Here is an 18087-nt window from a genome sequence, read left to right as displayed (position 1 = left end):
ATGGCTGGGCTCAGAAACTGAACCACAACATGCTACAATTAGTCATTGCTGGACAGGAGAGAGAAGTCACTATGTTTTAATTGAAAGTGTACCTTGCTGCTAAAGTTCAGTATATCATTTTTAAATCACCAGTCTTGTTGAGATCAGCTAATCCAACATATTGAAATCTCTGATAACGGGAACTGCAGATGCTGGAGAATCCAAGATATCAAAGTGTGGAGCTGGATGAACACAGCAGGCCAAGCAGCATCTCAGGAGCACAAAGGCTGACGTTTCGGGCCTAGACCCTTCATCAGAGAAGGGGAGGCGGACCGAAGATGGAGAAAAAAGACGACAGGTAGAGAGGAGAGTATAGGTGAGGAGGTAGGGAGGGGATAGGTCAGTCCAGGGAAGACGGACAGGTCAAGGAGGCGGGATGAGGTGGTAGGTAGGAAATGGAGGTGCGGCTTGAGGTGGGAAGAAGGGATGGGGGAGAGAAAGAACAGGTTAGGGAGGCAGAGGCAGGCTGGGCTGGTTTTGGGGTGTAGTGGGGGGAGGGGACAAACTGGGCTGGTTTTGTGATGCAGTGGGGTAAGGGGAGATTTTGAAGCTGGTGAAGTCCACATTGATACCATTGGGCTGCAGGGTTCCCAAGCGGAATATGAGTTGCTGTTCCTGCAACCCTCGGGTGGCATCATTGTGGCACTGCAGGAGGCCCATGATGGACATGTCGTCTGAGGAATGGGAGGGGGGAGTTTAAATGGTTCGCGACTGGGAGGTGCAGTTGTTTGTTGCGAACCGAGCGGAGGCGTTCTGCAAAGCGGTCACCAAGCCTCGGCTCGGTTTCCCCAATGTAGAGGTAGCCACACCGGGTGCAATGGATACAATATACCACATTGGCAGATGCACAGGTGAACATCTGCTTGATATGGAAGGTCATCTTGGGACCTGGGATAGGGGTGAGGGAGGTGGTGTGGGGGCAAGTGTAGCACTTCCTGCAGTTGCAGGGGAAGGTGCCGGGTGTGGTGGGGTTGGAGAGGAGTGTGGAGCGGACAAGGGAGTCGCGGAGAGAGTGGTCTCTCCGGAAGGCAGACAAGAGTGGGGATGGAAAAATAGCTTGGGTGGTGGGGTCGGATTATTCAAATCTCTGTTTGGGCTCGCTGGGCCATATATGAGTCAATACTACACTGGACAGTGGCATTGAAGTCAGTCAGTGGAAGAGGCTTACTGTATATATAAAAATTTCCAGATGGGATGGAGTAAATGGTTATAACTTCACTTTCAGACAACAATGCAGACACGGTTTTACAGACTTTGAATTGGACTTGAATTTAGCTTTGAGGCTCAGACATGGATCAAAGTATAATGTAAGCACTAATCAAATAACTAGAGTAAACTACAACCTCAAATATTACCTACAACAGATTGCAGCCGAACCAAAACAGAAGGCAAACAGGGAGAAGAAATGAAAAAACCTCTCGCAACATATCACTCTTTTCAGCAATGTTCAAGGTCACTACTGTCCAGTGGCTATTTGAACTGAAAAGTTGAAAAATTGGCTGCAGAATAAGATTTACTAGAGACCTAGAAGGGATTACTGTGAAATTCTGAATGAAATTATATGTAGAAGTAGACATAAAAAAATTGGCACCAATTCGAAAACGACAGCCAGAATTGCTCTGATTTTGGACCGAGTCCAAATTTCCAGCGTATACCCACTTTAGGTTTACTTTTCAACTCTGAAGAACAACAGACATCATGATTTGTACACACCACCAACAGCATTCTATTTTTAGTAAAACAGCTGCTGTAGCTGTTTGATAGTCCCAATATTTTTATTGCAATAGCCACAGTTTTAAGGATGCTATTTATGCAGGACAATCAGATAATGCATTCTAACACTTGGCCTCAGCTCTGAAGTCATTAGACTAGGTTCCTAATATACTATTACTCCTCTCTAGGAGAATGGGCTATTCTTCATGTGGGGACATTATTTGTCCACCTGATCAGGCCATGGAAGCAGAATGCAATCTTCTTTTCACCTAGCATGCACATACATATGAGATAACACAAAACAGGCTATTCAGCTAAACAGGGCCATGCTGATGACTTTGCCTCATACATGCCTCTTACCATGCTACTCTTTAAACACATTTCTGCTATTCGTCCCACTTATTTCATATTGTAAAAAGTTCCACATTCTCATCACACTCTGGGCAGTTTTTCCTCAAACTCCTATTTATGGTGTTAGTGACTATCTTGTAATGATACAAGTCAGATGCAGTATAGATCACTGGCATGAGGACCCAGAGTTCTGCTTCATTTTTCTTTTCTGACTGAGGGTTTCAAGACCAAATACGACACCAACTCAATGAGATCTGCCAATCTGTGACAAGTACAAAACTATATTATTTAGCAATAGTAAGGCAGATGCTGGGAGATAACGTCAATAAATGTGGAGCTGGAAAAGTACAGCAGGTCAGACAGCAAGTGAGGAGCAGGAAAGTCAACAGTTCAGACTGAAATTTCCTGACGAAGGGTTTCAGCCTGAAATGTTGATTCTTCTGCTTCTCGAATGCTGCCTGACCTGCTTGTGTTTTTCCTGTTGTACATTTATTGACACTACATTGTTTGGTTTTAGTTTGACTCAACTGGCAGCTCTATTTCAAGAATCAAACAACCAATAACCAAAGCCAAAAGGTATAAGGAAGGAGTGTCATAGTGATGTGTTCCTTGTGGGAGATGTTAAAGCATTGTCTTGTGTACTTGATGGGCAACAATTAAAGCATTCATGCCAGTATTCATAAACTAGTTTGTTCTCTGGGTAACTTAGTCATTATTGTGCCATCAACAAACACTAACAGAACAGATCATTCCAGTCATTACATGACTATCTGGAGGAGCTTGTTGCATACAAATTTGGTGTTGCATTTCCTCCATTACCATTCTCACAGCACTTAAAAACCTAACCGAGCAATAATGTGGAAGGAAATTATTTTGCAATGATACTGAAGAATTTTAAACACAAGGAGGATGTCTTTGGTTGTTACTTAATGAGCAATCCAAAAGTCTTGTCTAATAATAAAAGTAAAACTAAATACTGCAAATGCTGGAAACCTGATCTGCAAGATTGACTTTTTTCTGACTCCACAAATGCTGCCTGGCTGAGTTTTTACAACACATTCACATCATTTATGTGTGGTATAATTTGGATTGTTTCTCCTTGAAATATTCTGGAAATGTAAGGATTATTAAAACAATCATTTGGTTAATTAACATCTTTTAGGGATGGAAACCTGACATCCTTATCACGTCTGACCTATATGCAAACTTCGTCTCACAGCAATGTGGCTGCCTGACTCTTAAATGCTATCTGAAATGAACCAGCAAACCATTCAGTTGTACCAAATCTCTGCACTCTAATATTTGATAGCAATGATCCACCATCACCACCTCAGGACAAAGATGGGCAATAAGAATTACACCCTGAGAATTATTTGTTTTTTTAAAAAAATTTGATGCCTGACAATAAGCATGGAGACTTTTTTTTATTAGCTCTTAACAGGCAGGGATTTTCAGATTTGGCCATTCACAGCTTGCAGCAGTTTATGTCATTCCAAGATATTCTGCTTTGAAGGAAATCTACAAGCATTAATTTAGAGCCTGTTGAAAGATACGGAACTATTGATGATAATTACAGTCTATATATAGTACATGACACATACCAGTTAGAACAAAACAGACACAGATAAACCTAGCTAACAGCGACATATTTATTATTAATATTTTAATTTAGTTTATAAAGGAGTGGCAGCTATAAAGGTTAAAACTTCAACCCAAAAGCATCACTGGAATGCTCCTTTGTCGATTACAATTCAATTTTATAGTGAACAGTGAATATGATGCTATGCTTAATGGTTACAGTCTGTAAAACATTTTTCAAACTTCAGTAATGTAAGCCAATAAGCCACTTGGGTACTAAGTGTGAAATCCAGGGAGGCGCTCATTAAAAAATAAATTGGACAGTGCTTTTTCGATTGGGATCATTGAATATCTGTGTGTGACAATTTTACTTCTTGCCTTCTCCCCCCAAATCCAGTGAAAATGGTCAATTCCAACTGGTTTTGCACCTACAGTCATTCAGATACAACAAATAAATGAAACTGGCTACTTTTCCATGTTTTAAAGAAACTATTCACAAACCATGGGCATTGCCGACAATGCTACAGTTATTGGCCAATCTTGGCATCCAAAGATCACTTTCTTCAACTATTACTGCCCTAGTAGCAACAGAGTTCCGTGAACGTGTGAAGAAAGAATTCCAGGCATTAATGACTGAATGACTATGAAGAAAGGATGCTACTTACTCAAATCAGGATGTGTAAAACATGGTAGATGTTTGTTTTGCTTGGGTGAAAATCTTTCTTCAAATGGGTATAAAATCCAGACCTTTAACTCACAATATAAAACTTTTTTCAAAAACTGGTATATATTTCAAGCTGTGCTGTTACTGCTTAAGTAACCAGCGAACTGGGGCTAGAGGCGGCAGCTTGTTGGTCTAAGGATACCAGTTTCGCTTAGGGTACTGTAGTGTTAGAATGCAAGAGGTCCCCGGTTCAACTCCCAACCGAGTCCATGTTAAGAGTGGCACAGTGGTTAGCACTGCTGCCTCATAGGGACCTGGGTTCGATTCCACCCTCAGGTGACTGTGTGAAGCTTGTACATTCTCCCCGTATCTACGTGGGTTTCCTCTGGGTGTTCCAGTTTCCTCCCACTGTCCAAAGATGTGCAGGCTAGGTGGATTAGCCATGCTAAATTGACCATGTTTTCAGGGGTGTGTAGATTAGGTGGGCTATAGGAGGATGGGTCTGGGTGGGATGCTCTGAGGGTTGGTGTTGTTAGGTCAAAAGGCCTGTTTCCACACTGTGGGATTCTACCATTCTATGAAGTCAATATATTAATAGTTTGCAAGTCATTTTTGACTTTTTCTGAAACCTTTACCAATAATTCCATTTCCTTTCTAGCCACAACCTTATGCAGCATTAGTCTGTTTACAAACCCCTTTAACCTATGTGAAGAACCAAGATCCTAATTTCACATGCTCATCAATACAGGGACCATATATCTCCAATTCTGTAGCACAGCCTTTCTGGTCCTGACTTACCCAATCTGTTGACTCAACTGATTCGTGATTTTCTTACCTCGAATCAAGGTTGGTTCAACACTTTCCTTGCTGGCCTTCTACTTTCACTGCATAAACTGAAGATCATCTGAAACTGTGTTTTGTGTACTCTAATCCACATGAACATCTGTCATCCATCACAGACAGTCACTGAATCGTCCTAATGAATATTTGGTCTACATCACTATATTTTAAAATTCACACCCTCATGTTGAAATTCTTCCACAAGTTCACGAACCTAACTTATAACTCCAAAATATAAATTCCTATTGCCCTCTGACCTTCAAAGACATCCTACATCTCTCAATATTGGGACACTTGCTCATCCCAGACTCCTTTTGCAACAAAATTCCCTCCCCAAGACTCTCCACCTAAGACAGCCCTGAAATGCCACCACTCAGGCCAAGCTCTTAGTCACCTCAACATCTCCAACTAACTATACTTTGCAAGTATTTCATAGCTGTTAAGCATCTTGGGACCTCTTAAGATCATGAAAGGTACTACAGAAATACAGGCTTATTATAGATATTCCTGCTGGCCAAAAATCTGATATTTTGGCCAGTGGTATGGATTGAAGTCAACAACCTGCATTTTGATATCACCTTTTATGCTGCAAAGTTTTCGAAGACAGTTAAACAAAATTTGAAACCCAGCTACAGAAGCACAGGATGATTGGCTAAACAGTTCAGTTTCATGAAGTATCTCAAAAAAGTGAAAGGGAGGTAGTGAGGCAGAATTCCAGAGTTTAGGCCCATGGTAGCTGAAGATAATTGCTGCACTTTGGACAGCTATAAAGTCAGAATTTCACTAGGGAGTAGAATTTGTTCAGTGCAAAGGTTTTACATTTATAGGGCTGGAGATTTGAACATGTGGACAAAAAAAAACTTTAAACATTGACACCTTGTTGGACCCAAAACCAATGCAGGTCAGCAGAGAAAAATGATCATAGGATCAGTCGAGTTTGTAAGAATTCATATCCTGCACCTGAAAAAGTTCACGGGTGGAATTCTGCAGTGAGTCACCTCAAAGGCTGTCCACCATCTTAAAGACACAAGTTAGGAGTCTGATGAAATACTATGCATAACAACAGCTCCAAAAACACACAAGAATCTCAACAATATTCAAGACAAAGCAGATCTTTTCATCAGCACCTTTAACATTCACTTCCTGTACCAATGGCACACAGTCACAAAAGTGTGTACCATCTGTAAGATCTACTGCAGTAACTCAATCCAGGCTCCTTCCAAACCGATGAGCTCTACCACCAAGAAGGGCAATGTTGCTGTTCCTTCACTCCAGCTAGATCAACATCCTGGAAATCCTTTCTATCTGCACTAGATAGACTGCATATGTTCAAAAAAAAAAATTCACCATCACTCCTCATGAACAGTTTGGGTGGGCAATAAATGCTAGTCTGGTCAGTGACACTGAAATTCTATGCAAGAATAAGAAAGATACTGACAAGGGCAGCATTGGAATAGTTGCAATACTTAAGTGAAACTTTAGATCAGAAATTCTAAAGGAGAAAAGCTGATGCAGGGGCAGAGATAGGTAATACTTTGGAGGTAAAAGTAGGTGCCCATGGTGATAGAGTGGACTTATTGACACACCAGCATCAATCAAAAAGAACAGCAAAAGGTTACAAACAACCTGCTTCATTCTCAGATAGTGACAAAGACGAGGGATAGGGATAGATTGCCTGAGAATTGAGGTTATGACATCTACTAAAGACAATTGCTTTGGTCTTCACAATATGCAGTTGAAGAAAATTTCTTCCCATCAGGCCTAAACATTAGACAAGTGCTTAACAAATCACAAGCATGGAGCAGCCAAGAGAGATGGTAAAGAAGAATTAGATGTTGTCAGCACACACAGGAAACTTGCATTGTATTTTTAGATGATGGAATTCAGCAGCAACATCAAAATGACAAATACAGGGATGAGGGGATACACATTTAAGGGATGGGGAGGTGGATTCCAGGATCAGGTAGAGAAGCCATTGCATCTGATTATCTGCTGATAATTGGCTAGAAAGGAATGGACCCAGGTAATGACCATCCAACCCAGCAGGAAAATTTAGGATAGGTACTGAAGAAGAATATGTTGTCAACCAATAAAAGCTCTACCACCATCTCAAACTTTTGAATGTTGTCATGATGGTTTAGTGCTGTGATATGGCAGAGCCTAATATCAAGTGTTAACCATGGACCAGAGTTGCTAACAAAATAGTCACTGACTTAGGAAATGAAAACCCATTGAAGTATTTGAAGAGAAATTAAGTTTGGAGATCAGACAAAGTATGCGAAGGATGGGTTTAATGCAGACCGGGAATGAAGACAAAAGAACCATTAAAAATATCAACTAACATGGGAGCCAGAAAGTAATGTTGAATAGATAGCAGATTAGTGAGAGATCCCTCTAGTGTTTTGTACAAAAAGAGGAGGAGGTCGATAAGGGCAGATGAGAAGCAATTAGAGAAAAATGTAAGTTTGTGTTAGGGTAGAGGCTACCTTAGGTGATACTTAGCTTGGAGGGCTAAGGGAAAAGAGGTCAGTTAAGCACAGATTAAGACAGGTCATTTTTAAGTTGGGTCTTCAAGCGAGATTTAACTATGGAATTCCACAGATGAGGATTTAGGGGGCTAAAGACAAGACTGCTAAGGATGGACTAACAGAACTCAAAGGAGGGGAGTGATCTTGGTAGGTTGTGGATGGTCACAAAAATCACTAAACAGCAGGCAGAAGGCTGTAGGTCATTTGACAAATGCAATGGGTCAAACTATATATGACAATATTTAACATTACTGGACAATATTTTAACTTCATGCTCAGTATTACAGTAGTCTCCTACAAATATATTAATCCATGGGTAGACTTATTACAACCTCAAACTCAAACCTTTACTTGCACCAAAATAATGTAAAAGGGCTATTGAAAGATAAAAAAGTCAAAGGAGGGAGTTACTTGCAGTACTGAATATAATCGAGGAAGCTGAATACCCTTTAAAATGAATATATATACAGGACGCCACCAGATTAGAAAAGCTGAACATGCTGGGATTTTTTTTCTCTAGAAGAGACGAAAGAAAGGGGTAACTCATTATAATAAGATAACAGCAATTAACAGGAAGAATATCCTCTCTTATACTAAGCTGATCTGACAATACAAAAAAACGGGGCTGTCCAGCTAGCTGACCTACATGCCAACTGAACAGGGCTGTTGTCAAAATAATTTGGATGAGGTGGGTTCAAAATCAATCTCATGGAGATGATAAACCCAGCCATATCCAACTTGCTTGTGCCGACCAAGTCTCCCAAGCTAATGTAGTCCCCTTTGCCTGCATTTGGCCCATATCTCTCTAAATTCTGTCCTATTCATGTGCCTGTACAAATGCTTTTCAAATGCATCTACCACTTCCTGTAGTTGTTCATTCTATATGTAAACCACCCGCCATATGAAAAAGTTGCCCCTCAGGTCCCTTGCAAATTTTCCTCCCCTCACCTTCAAATTATGACCTCTAGTTTTGAACTCCCCTACCGTTGAGAAAATAGCTTTGCATCAGTAATTCCTTTTGGAAAATGTTAGTCCCATTGTTAACAGTCAAAATAGCTTCCAAAACGGAAAAGGAAGAAATGCTGAAGTCCAACTGGACTGCTGAAGTGACTGGACGCACAAACAAGACCAAATACCAGTTCTTGAGTTTGATAACTGAGTGCAACTGTGAAAAAAAATACCATGGTCTAAGATACAAACCTGGGCAAACAGACCATTGAAAAATATTTAAGATTCTACCTTGTGGTACAGTTTATGATTTATTTGGCTCACTGCAACTCTCTTGTAATTTGTTGAAAGGATTTTCACAGTAAGGCCAAGTATGTTTACTTGCTAAATCTTTCCAAACTCTCCGCATTAACTGCCATTCTCACTCCTTGGCATGTATCATGTGGGGTTTTCACCCCATCTTAATACATGCATTTCCGGGAGCAACTCATTATTTGCTGGATATTTCAGGATTGACTGGTATCCTTCATGCAGATACCATCTTTAAAAGGCCACTGGAGAAGGCCTGTCATTCCAGAGATATCCAGGGCAAATAACCATACAGGCTGTGGCAAACAGGGCAAATTGATGCCCTACTTTTCAGGCTGGGTCCTGGAGCTCCTGCTGGATAAGGCGTTGCACAGATGGTAAGGGCTGCTTGCCTTTATTAGTCAGGACACTGAGTTTAAAAGTTGGCAAGTCATGGTGCAGCTGTTTAAGACTTCAGTTAGACCACTTTTGGACTACTCTGTGCAGTTCTGATCATCACACTATATATGTAGGATGTGGAAGTTTTGGAAAGGGTGCAAGAGAGGTTTACTGGGATATTGGGGATAACAGTGTGGGGCTGGATGAACACAGCAGGCCAAGCAGCATCTTAGGAGCACAAAAGCTGATGTTTTGGGCCTAGACCCTTCATCAGAAAAGGGGGATGGGGAGAGGGTTCTGAAATAAATAGGGAGAGAGGAGGAGGCAGACCAAAGATGGATAGAGGAGAAAATTGGTGGAGAGGAGAGTACGGGTGGGGAGGTAGGGAGGGGGATAGGTTAGTCCGGGGAGGACGGACAGGTCAAGGGGGCGGGATGACGTTAGTAGGTAGGAAATGGAGGTGAGGCTTGAGGTTGGGCGCTAGGTGAGAGGAAGAACAGGTTAGGGAGGCGGGGACGAGCTGGACTGGTTTTGGGATGCAGTGGGGGGTGAAGAGATTTTGAAGCTTGTGATATCCACATTGATACCATTGGGCAGCAGGGTTCCCAAGCGGAATATCAGCTGCTGTTCCTGCAATCTTTGGGTAGCATCATTGTGGCACTGCAGGAGGCCCAGGATGGATGTATCACCTAAGGAATGGGAGGGGGAGTTAAAATGGTTCACGACTGCGAGGTGCAGTTGTTTATTGCGAACTGAGTGTAGGTGTTCTGCTAAGCGGTCCCCAAGCCTCCGCTTGGTTTCCCCAATGCAGAGGAAGACACAACAGGCAGCAGATACAGTATACCACATTGGTGGATGTGCAGGTGAACATCTGCTTGATGTGGAAAGTCATCTTGGGGCCAGGGATGGGGGTGAGGGAGGTGGTGTAGGGGCAGGTGTAGCACTTCCTGCTGTTGCAGGGGAAAGTGCCGGGTGTGGTGGGGTTGGAGGGGAGTGTGGAGCGGACAAGGGAGTCTCTCCAGAAGGCAAAGGTGGTGATGGAAAAATGTCTTTAGTGGCGGGGTCGGATTGCAGATGGCGGAAGTGTTGGAGGATGATGCATTGTATCCGGAGGTTGGTGGGATGGTATGTGAGGACTAGGGGGATTCTCTTTTGGCAGTTATTGCAAAGGCAGGGTGAGAGGGATGAGTTGTGGGAAATGCGGGAGACATGGTCGAGGGCGTTCTTGACCACTGCCGTCCTTGAAGAAAGAGGACATCTGGAATGTACGGGAACATACAATTATGAAAGGTATGGCTAGGGTGGATAGTCACCATCTTTTTCCCAGCATGGAAATGTCAAATACTAGGGGACATAGGATTAAGGTAAACTGAGGAACATTTAAAAGCAAACGTACAAGATAAGTTAATTTTTTTTTAAGAAAACACGGAAGATGGTAGGTGTCTGGAGAAAGCTGCTAGCCAGCAGTAGGCCTGGACTGAATTTTAATTCAACAGTTAAATCATCAGTTTTAACACAACAGTGTATCAGTGTTCATGCTTTCATTTGTTCAACCTGCACACAATAGGTCATCTGACTGGTAAAATGGTCACGAAGTGTCACATGTGGGATATTGCATGGTAAACCACAGAAGATAAAAGAAAATTCAGTTTACATATTCTAACTCAATGTTGCAAACAGCATCCTACAACTGCAGATGCCAGACCAAATTCTCCAGGTCAACAGGCAAGTGCTGTTGTTTTTCTGAATGCTACTTGTGGTCTGTACTACAATAAACAAGCTTTAGGAACATGGTAGACATCATTAAACCTGCCAATTCCATACCAATGTTCAAACAGCAGGTCTACCTACTTGAGCAGACCCTAAAAAACCTACACAACACAAAAACAAACCTTCAACCTCTACCTTAAAATGTTCACTCAACCCTCAACCTCAACACCTTCTTTGAAGAAAGGAGTTCCAAATTTCTACTACATTGTTTAACTAGTGCTAATCTGTTTCTATTTTTAAGATGTTGTTAGAGGGATAAATATTAGGCAGATTACTAGAAAAAAATACTCCCCTATTCCCTCTCAAAATAGTACCAGGGAATCTTCCGTCTTGAGTGTGTAGCTGGAGCCTGAAATGATGTCTTAACTGAAACGCAGCAGATCAGACAATGCAGGAATCCAAGAACTCCACTGGAGTTATCAGCCTAGAGCTTTGAACAGCAACAGGGCAATTCTCAAACGTCAATGCCAGCATTTAGTCCTCAAATGACACCTGAAAGCTGACCAACTGCTTCAGGCGATTATGGAATACTAAGGGCAATAAGGTTATCCTGGAACTGTTACAAAATTCTGGTTCAAAGCACATTATCAAAAAAGTAACCACATTGAGAAGTTACACAGGAGACTTATCACGATTCTGCCTAGGTTTGAGGGGAAGGGATACAATTTGGTAACTTGTAAAATGTTGGGAGGCGGGGGTGAGAATGTGATGAGGAGTGTTTTTACCCAGAGAGTGGTGGCAGGCTGGAACTTGAGCAGACCCTAATACACCTATACAACACAAAAACAAACTTTCAACCTCTATCTTAAGATGTTCAGAGTGAGTGAGTCAGAAACTTAAAATTTAAGCAGTATGGGACAAGTATAACCAAAAAAATCTCTTTTCTATCTGGCACACACACTATGGGCCAAATGACCTCTTTTTGTGCTGCAACTGATGTATTATCACATAGTTGCTTGCAGGAGGGTGTTGTGCACAAATTGACTGCTGTGTTTCCTATGTTACAACAGTGATTAAGTATCAATGTAACTAACTGTAAAGTTTCTGTATGCTGAGTCAAAGGCACTGCATCAGTGCACATCTTTCTTCAAGATATTATGAATAGTTATTACAGGAAGGTATAATGACATTTTCTAGAACTAAGATTTTAATTCTTTAAAACAGCAATTCAAGTTTCCTGATTAGAAAAAGCATGTTCAATACATACTTACCACAACATAGACAGGTTTGTCATAGGGCTCTCCTACAGGGAGCCAGCCATTCGTGGCTCTTCGTCTGCTGATTCTCTGTTGCTTGCTCTCCACATGCCCTGTACCTGCTTTACTTTGCTGAGCTGGCGAACTGGCTGGACTGCGGAGGTTGGATTTAGAGCTACTGGGAGGTTTGGAGCTCTGAGGACACTCCTTGCTCAGTTTCAGCATAGACAAGGTTTGAGGTCGAGAAGTTGCTGGTGTCTCCAAACCAGGACGCTGCAGATGAGGAACAGGCTCAGCAGCAGGAGGGGCTGTGGGGACAGGGCAGCCTGAGACAGGGTTTGCCGGAGACACTGGATGACTTGTGACTGGGATGGTTACACTGAGCGGTTTCAAGGAACTGTACCCATCTAGAAAGGAAAAGGGGGAGGGGGAAAGGGGGGAAAAAAAAAGAGAGAGAATTAACCACCGACTCGCTCTTACCCAGCTTCACTTCACCTACGAAACAGCAGCAAAACTGGCAGGAGTGCTTCTGATTGCCCATGTTTCTATCTTTACAATACGGCTGCCTGCTAAAAGAAATGTTACATACCCAAACCTTGATATTATCTATTATAGCCTATATTTATAGTAGAACTCAATTATAACCTTTTAAACCTGTAATCTTAGTTGCAAAAGGCAGACAGAACATTGTTGCATAAAGACTCAATACTACATTACACAGTTTGTAACATGTGCACTGTAAAATTAATGACTGTAGTAACAGAAACAATACAAACGTCTTGACATCAAAAATATTTTTTTTAAAAAACCAAACATAATACACAAAGTCAACACTGATTTAAAGAGGTAAAATCGTGCTTGACCAACTTCACCAATTCTTTGAGGGGATAACACAGCAGACGAAGATAATGCATTAGATAATTACTAAGTACTGCAAATGGATTTCAAACTGCCTTCAATGAAATACCATATACCAAAACAGGGGGGGGATAATATAACAGGGAACAAAGAGATGGCAGAACAATTAAATGTGTATTTTGGGTCTGTCTTCATAAAGGATGTCCTAAACATATTGGAGAACACAGGGTCTGCAGGGAGAGGCTGGAACTGAAGGAAATCAGTATTTGTAAAGGAAATGAATGGAATAAAAGATCGAAAAATCCCCTGGCCCTGATAATCTAAATCCCGCACTACTTGAGGAAATGACACTAGAAAAAGATGTTGCATTGGTGGTTACTCTACTCCAGCTCCCCTGTAATCTATAGGAACTGCTCTAATGTTAACCATTTTAAAAAGGGCAGCAGAGAGAAAACTAGGAATTCTAGACCCCTTAGCCTGACATCAATAGTGGAGAAATGTCAGAGTCTGGTACAAAAGGTGGGAAAGAACTCTACTTGGAAAACAGTAATAGGATCAGACAGAATCAGCAGGGATTTATGAAAGGAAAGTTTGCAAGTGACAAAATTCAACGGAAATGAGGAGAATGGTGAGGAGGATGCAAAGGTTTTTTTAAAAGGAGATTTGGGGAGGCTGAGTGAGCAAACATTGGGCAGATGGAATACCAACTAAAACTTACAGATTTATCCACTTTGGTACGAAAATAACAAAAGGAATGGATTTTAAAAAAAAGAGAGAGAGAGAGAGAGAGGGAGAGAGAGAGAGAGATTGGGAAGTTTTGAACTTGAAAGGGACTTAGATGTCCTTCTTCGCAAGTCACAAAGTTAATTGCTTGCCGTACCTGCGTGTTGGAATTCATTTCAGGAAGATGAGAATCTAGCAGTAAGGATAGTTTACTGCAATTATATAGAACCTTGTTGAGACAACACCCAGAGTAACGTGCAGTTTTGGACTCCTCACCCATGGAAGGAAATACTTGCCAAATAGGTTATAAACCAATAAAGGTTCACCAAAATTAATTAAGAGATTATGCTACATGGAAAGATTAAATAGACTGGACCTTTATTTTTTGCAGGTTAGAAGAAAGTGATCTCATTCAAAGATGCAAAATGTTTACAGGCAAAATTCTTACAGGGCTCAGGGTAGATGCAAGAAGGATATATCCCCCAGCAAAAGCTGATGCGTGGAGTAGGTGCTTCTGGAATCAGAATAAGCATCAGGCCTTTCTGTACTGGGATGAGGAGGAATTTCTTCAAGGGAGGGTGGAAAATCTTTGGATTGGGCAGTAGAGACTCAATTATGCAGTATGCTCAATACTCAAATCAACAGATTTCTTGACTGTAAAAACATTGAGGGATAAGGCAAGAAAAAAAATGTTGTTGACGTGGCCATCAGTGATTGCACTGAATGGCAGAGTAGATTCTAAGTACTCCTGCTCTCATTTCTTCCAATATTCTGCTGCGACAGAATGATAATTACACCCCAGAAGTCTATGCTGGTCACCAATTGTCATGAGACTATATAGAGTCAATAAACAGGATGCAAATCAAATTAACAAGGACAATACCACCACGGAAAAAGTATACCAAGCAAGAAACAGCACATTTTAAAGAAAAAGAAAGCTAATGCAAGGGTTCACGATGCCCAGAAGATTAGGCTTTTCCATCCATGTATTCACTTGTGTTATCTTTTCCAAACTCGGTAGCACAAGCATGTTTTAATCCAGAGATTACCACCTTTAGAAACCCTATTTTGCCACCAGAATGGGTTTAACAATGGGAATCAGTTTCCAGGAATTAAATGTCTCCTCATTAGAACACACTGGAACATGAAGTCTGAAAGACCTGCATTTATACAGCATGTTTCACAACCTCAGTACATTGCAAAGCACTGCAAAGACTATGAAACAAATCAAGTGTTGCCACTGTTGTAATGTCAGGAATTCAGCTGCTCAACATGACTTTCTCAAGGGCAATTACAGACAGATAATGTAGGCATAGTCAGTTGCACACATCCCATGATTTTTTTAAAATGTGCATACAAAGTTTCAATTACAGCCAAGATAAATGATTAAAACCATTTCTTTTTGGAATGTAGTCAGAGGGATAAATGTTGGCCAGGACAGCAGATAGAAATGCAGGGGAATTCTTCGAATGCTAAGACACTATTAGATTAAAATGAGCACACCTCAATTTAATGTATCCTTCAGAGAGAATCTCTGACACTGAACAACTTGCTACTGGACAGAAGGTCAGTAAGTAAAAGAAACAGTGGGGCTACAACTTTGACAAAGACATCAAACAGTGATAAGGAAGGATGATACCTTATGAAGATTTTCAAATGAGGTCATACAGAAGAACTAAAAGCAGTTTGCTGGGGTGTACTATAGCCCCTCAAAACAGTTAGGGGGAAATCAATAAAAAGAGGCTATGGCCTAATGGTATTTTCTATTAATCCAGAAACTCGGGTAATAAGTGTTCAGGGGATCCATGTTTGAATCCCCCCACCATAGATGATGGAACTAGAATTCGACTTCTTTTAAAAAAAAAATCAGAATTAAGAACCTACCAATAACCGTAAAACCATTGTTAATTATTGGAAAAATCTATTTGGCTCACTAATGCCCTTTACAGAATGAATTAATCTTCTATCATCACTGGTCTGGCCAACATATGACTCAAGACCCACAGCACTGTAGTTGATTCTTACTGCCCCTTAAAATGGCCTAGCAGGGTACTCAGTTGCAATCACTATGAAGTCTCAACAAAATAATGAAACCAATGAATCACCTAGCATCGATCTCAGCACCAGAAATGACAACATACAGAATCCCGACAATCCTGCCAAAATTGGGAGAGCTTTCTCAGAGTAGTCAAGCAACAGCCTGATACATTCGTACTCTCAGACTGAGATCTTAGTGTCCCGATTCTTGCCACTCCTGAATACACCCTGTCCCACTAGCAGGTCAGATCCAGCAGAGATGGCAGCACAGTGACATACACAGTCAGGAGAAAGTTGCCCTGGGGAGTTGGCAACACTGACGCCAGACCCCATGAAGTCTCACCGCTTCATGTTAAACATGGGCAAGGGAATCTCCTGCTGATTATCACATACTGACCTCCTTCAGCTGATGAATCAGTGCCCTTCCACATTGAATAATATTTGGAGGAAGCACTGAGGGTAGCAAGGGTGCAAAACATATTCTGGGTGGGGGATTTCAACATCCACTATCAAGAGCATCTTGGCAGCAGTACTATTGATCGAGCTGGTTGGGTTCTAAAGGACATAGCTGCTAGTCTGGGTCTGTAGCAGGTGTTGACAAAACCAACAAAGTGGAAAAACATACTTGACTTCATCTTTACCAATGTGCCAGCTGCAGATACTGTCATGGACAGATGTATCGTTAAGAGTCACCACCACACAGTCCTGCCCTCACAGTGAGAATACCCTCCATTGTGCCGTGTGGTGCTATCACTGCGATAAATGGGACAGATTTCAAAACAGATCTAGCAACTCAAGGCAGGGCATCCATGAGGTGCATGGGCAGTCACTGCAGTAGCATTGTACTCCAACATAAGCTACAACTTTGTGACATATCATTACCCCGACAACATTTCTTCCCCGTCAAGCTACAGATCAAATCTGGTTCAATGAAGAGTGCAGAAACAGCACCAGGCAGACCAAAGCAGAGGTGTCGACCTGGTCAAGCTTCCAAACAGGACTATTTGCATGCCTGACAGCGTAAGCAGCAAACGATAGAGCTAAGTAATTCTTCAAACAATGGATCAGATCTAATCTCTGTAGCCCTGCCAGTCATGAATAGTGGTGGACAATTAAGCAACTCATTGGATGACACAGCTCCACAAATATTGCCACTTTAAAAGAGTGGAGAACCTCAATACATCAGCACAAAAGATTAGACTGAAGCATTTGCAGCAATGTTCAGCCAGCAATGTCAAGTGGATGATCCATTTCTGCCTCGTCTAGTGATGCCAGTCTTCAGCCAATTCAATTCACTCTACATAATATCAATGGTTGGAGACACTGGATGCTGCAATGCAAAAGGGCCCTAAACATTGTGGCAGCAGTACTGCAGACTGGTGTTCCAGAACTTGCTGCTCCTCTAACCAACCTGCTTCAGTACAGTTGTAACACTTGTATCTACATGTCAATATGGAAAATTTCCCAGGTATGCACTATACACAAAAAGCTGAAGAAATCCAACCAAGCCAGTTACTGCCTCAGTCTATTCTCAATGGTCAGTAAAATGATGGAAGGTGTCATCAACAGACTATCAAGCAGCACCTGCACAGCAATAAGCTGTCAGCTTGGGTTCTGTCAGGGCCACTCAGCTACTGACCTCATGGTAACCTTGGTTCAAACATGGTCAAAAGTACTGAAGTCCAGAGGTGAAGTGAGAATGACAGATCTTGACACGCAGGCCGCATTCGGCTGGATGTAGCATCCAGGAACTGAAGGAAAACTGGAATCAACGAGAATCAAACACAAACACTTTTCTGGTTTGAGTCATACTCGAAGCATAGGAGAACGATCATGCTTATTGGGGAGGCTGGTCATCTAAGCTTCAGGCCATTACTGCAGGAGTTCCTCAGGATAATGTCCCAGGTCCAATCTTTTTCAGTTGCTTCATCAATGAACTTCCTTTCTTCAAAAGGTCAGAGGTGGAATGTTTGTTGATGACTGTTCAAGGTTCAGCACCATGCATGATTCCTTAGATACTAAAGCAGTCCATGTCTGAATGCAACAAGATCTGGACAATACTCAAATTAACGAGCGTCAACTAACATTCGCACCACACAAGTGACAGACAACGACAATCAAGCCACTGCCCTTTGACATTCAATGATGTTATCAT

General features: G+C 41.7%; 1 protein-coding gene across 8 annotated transcripts in view; it reads right to left on the bottom strand.

The window, feature by feature from the left end:
* si:dkey-13p1.4 (transmembrane protein 151B) overlaps nt 1-18087 on the bottom strand; it is a 187609-nt gene that overhangs the window by 14147 nt on the left and 155375 nt on the right. For all 8 annotated transcript variants that reach the window (XM_059649294.1, XM_059649292.1, XM_059649293.1 and 5 more), the window contains exon 3: nt 12330-12721. In XM_059649294.1, coding sequence (XP_059505277.1) covers nt 12330-12721 — 392 coding nt within the window. The remainder of the gene's footprint in view (nt 1-12329; nt 12722-18087) is intronic.

The sequence above is a fragment of the Stegostoma tigrinum genome, chromosome 10 (assembly GCF_030684315.1).
Source record: "Stegostoma tigrinum isolate sSteTig4 chromosome 10, sSteTig4.hap1, whole genome shotgun sequence".
NCBI classification, from domain to species: Eukaryota; Metazoa; Chordata; class Chondrichthyes; order Orectolobiformes; family Stegostomatidae; genus Stegostoma; species Stegostoma tigrinum.
This window is presented reverse-complemented; position numbering and strand designations above follow the sequence as displayed.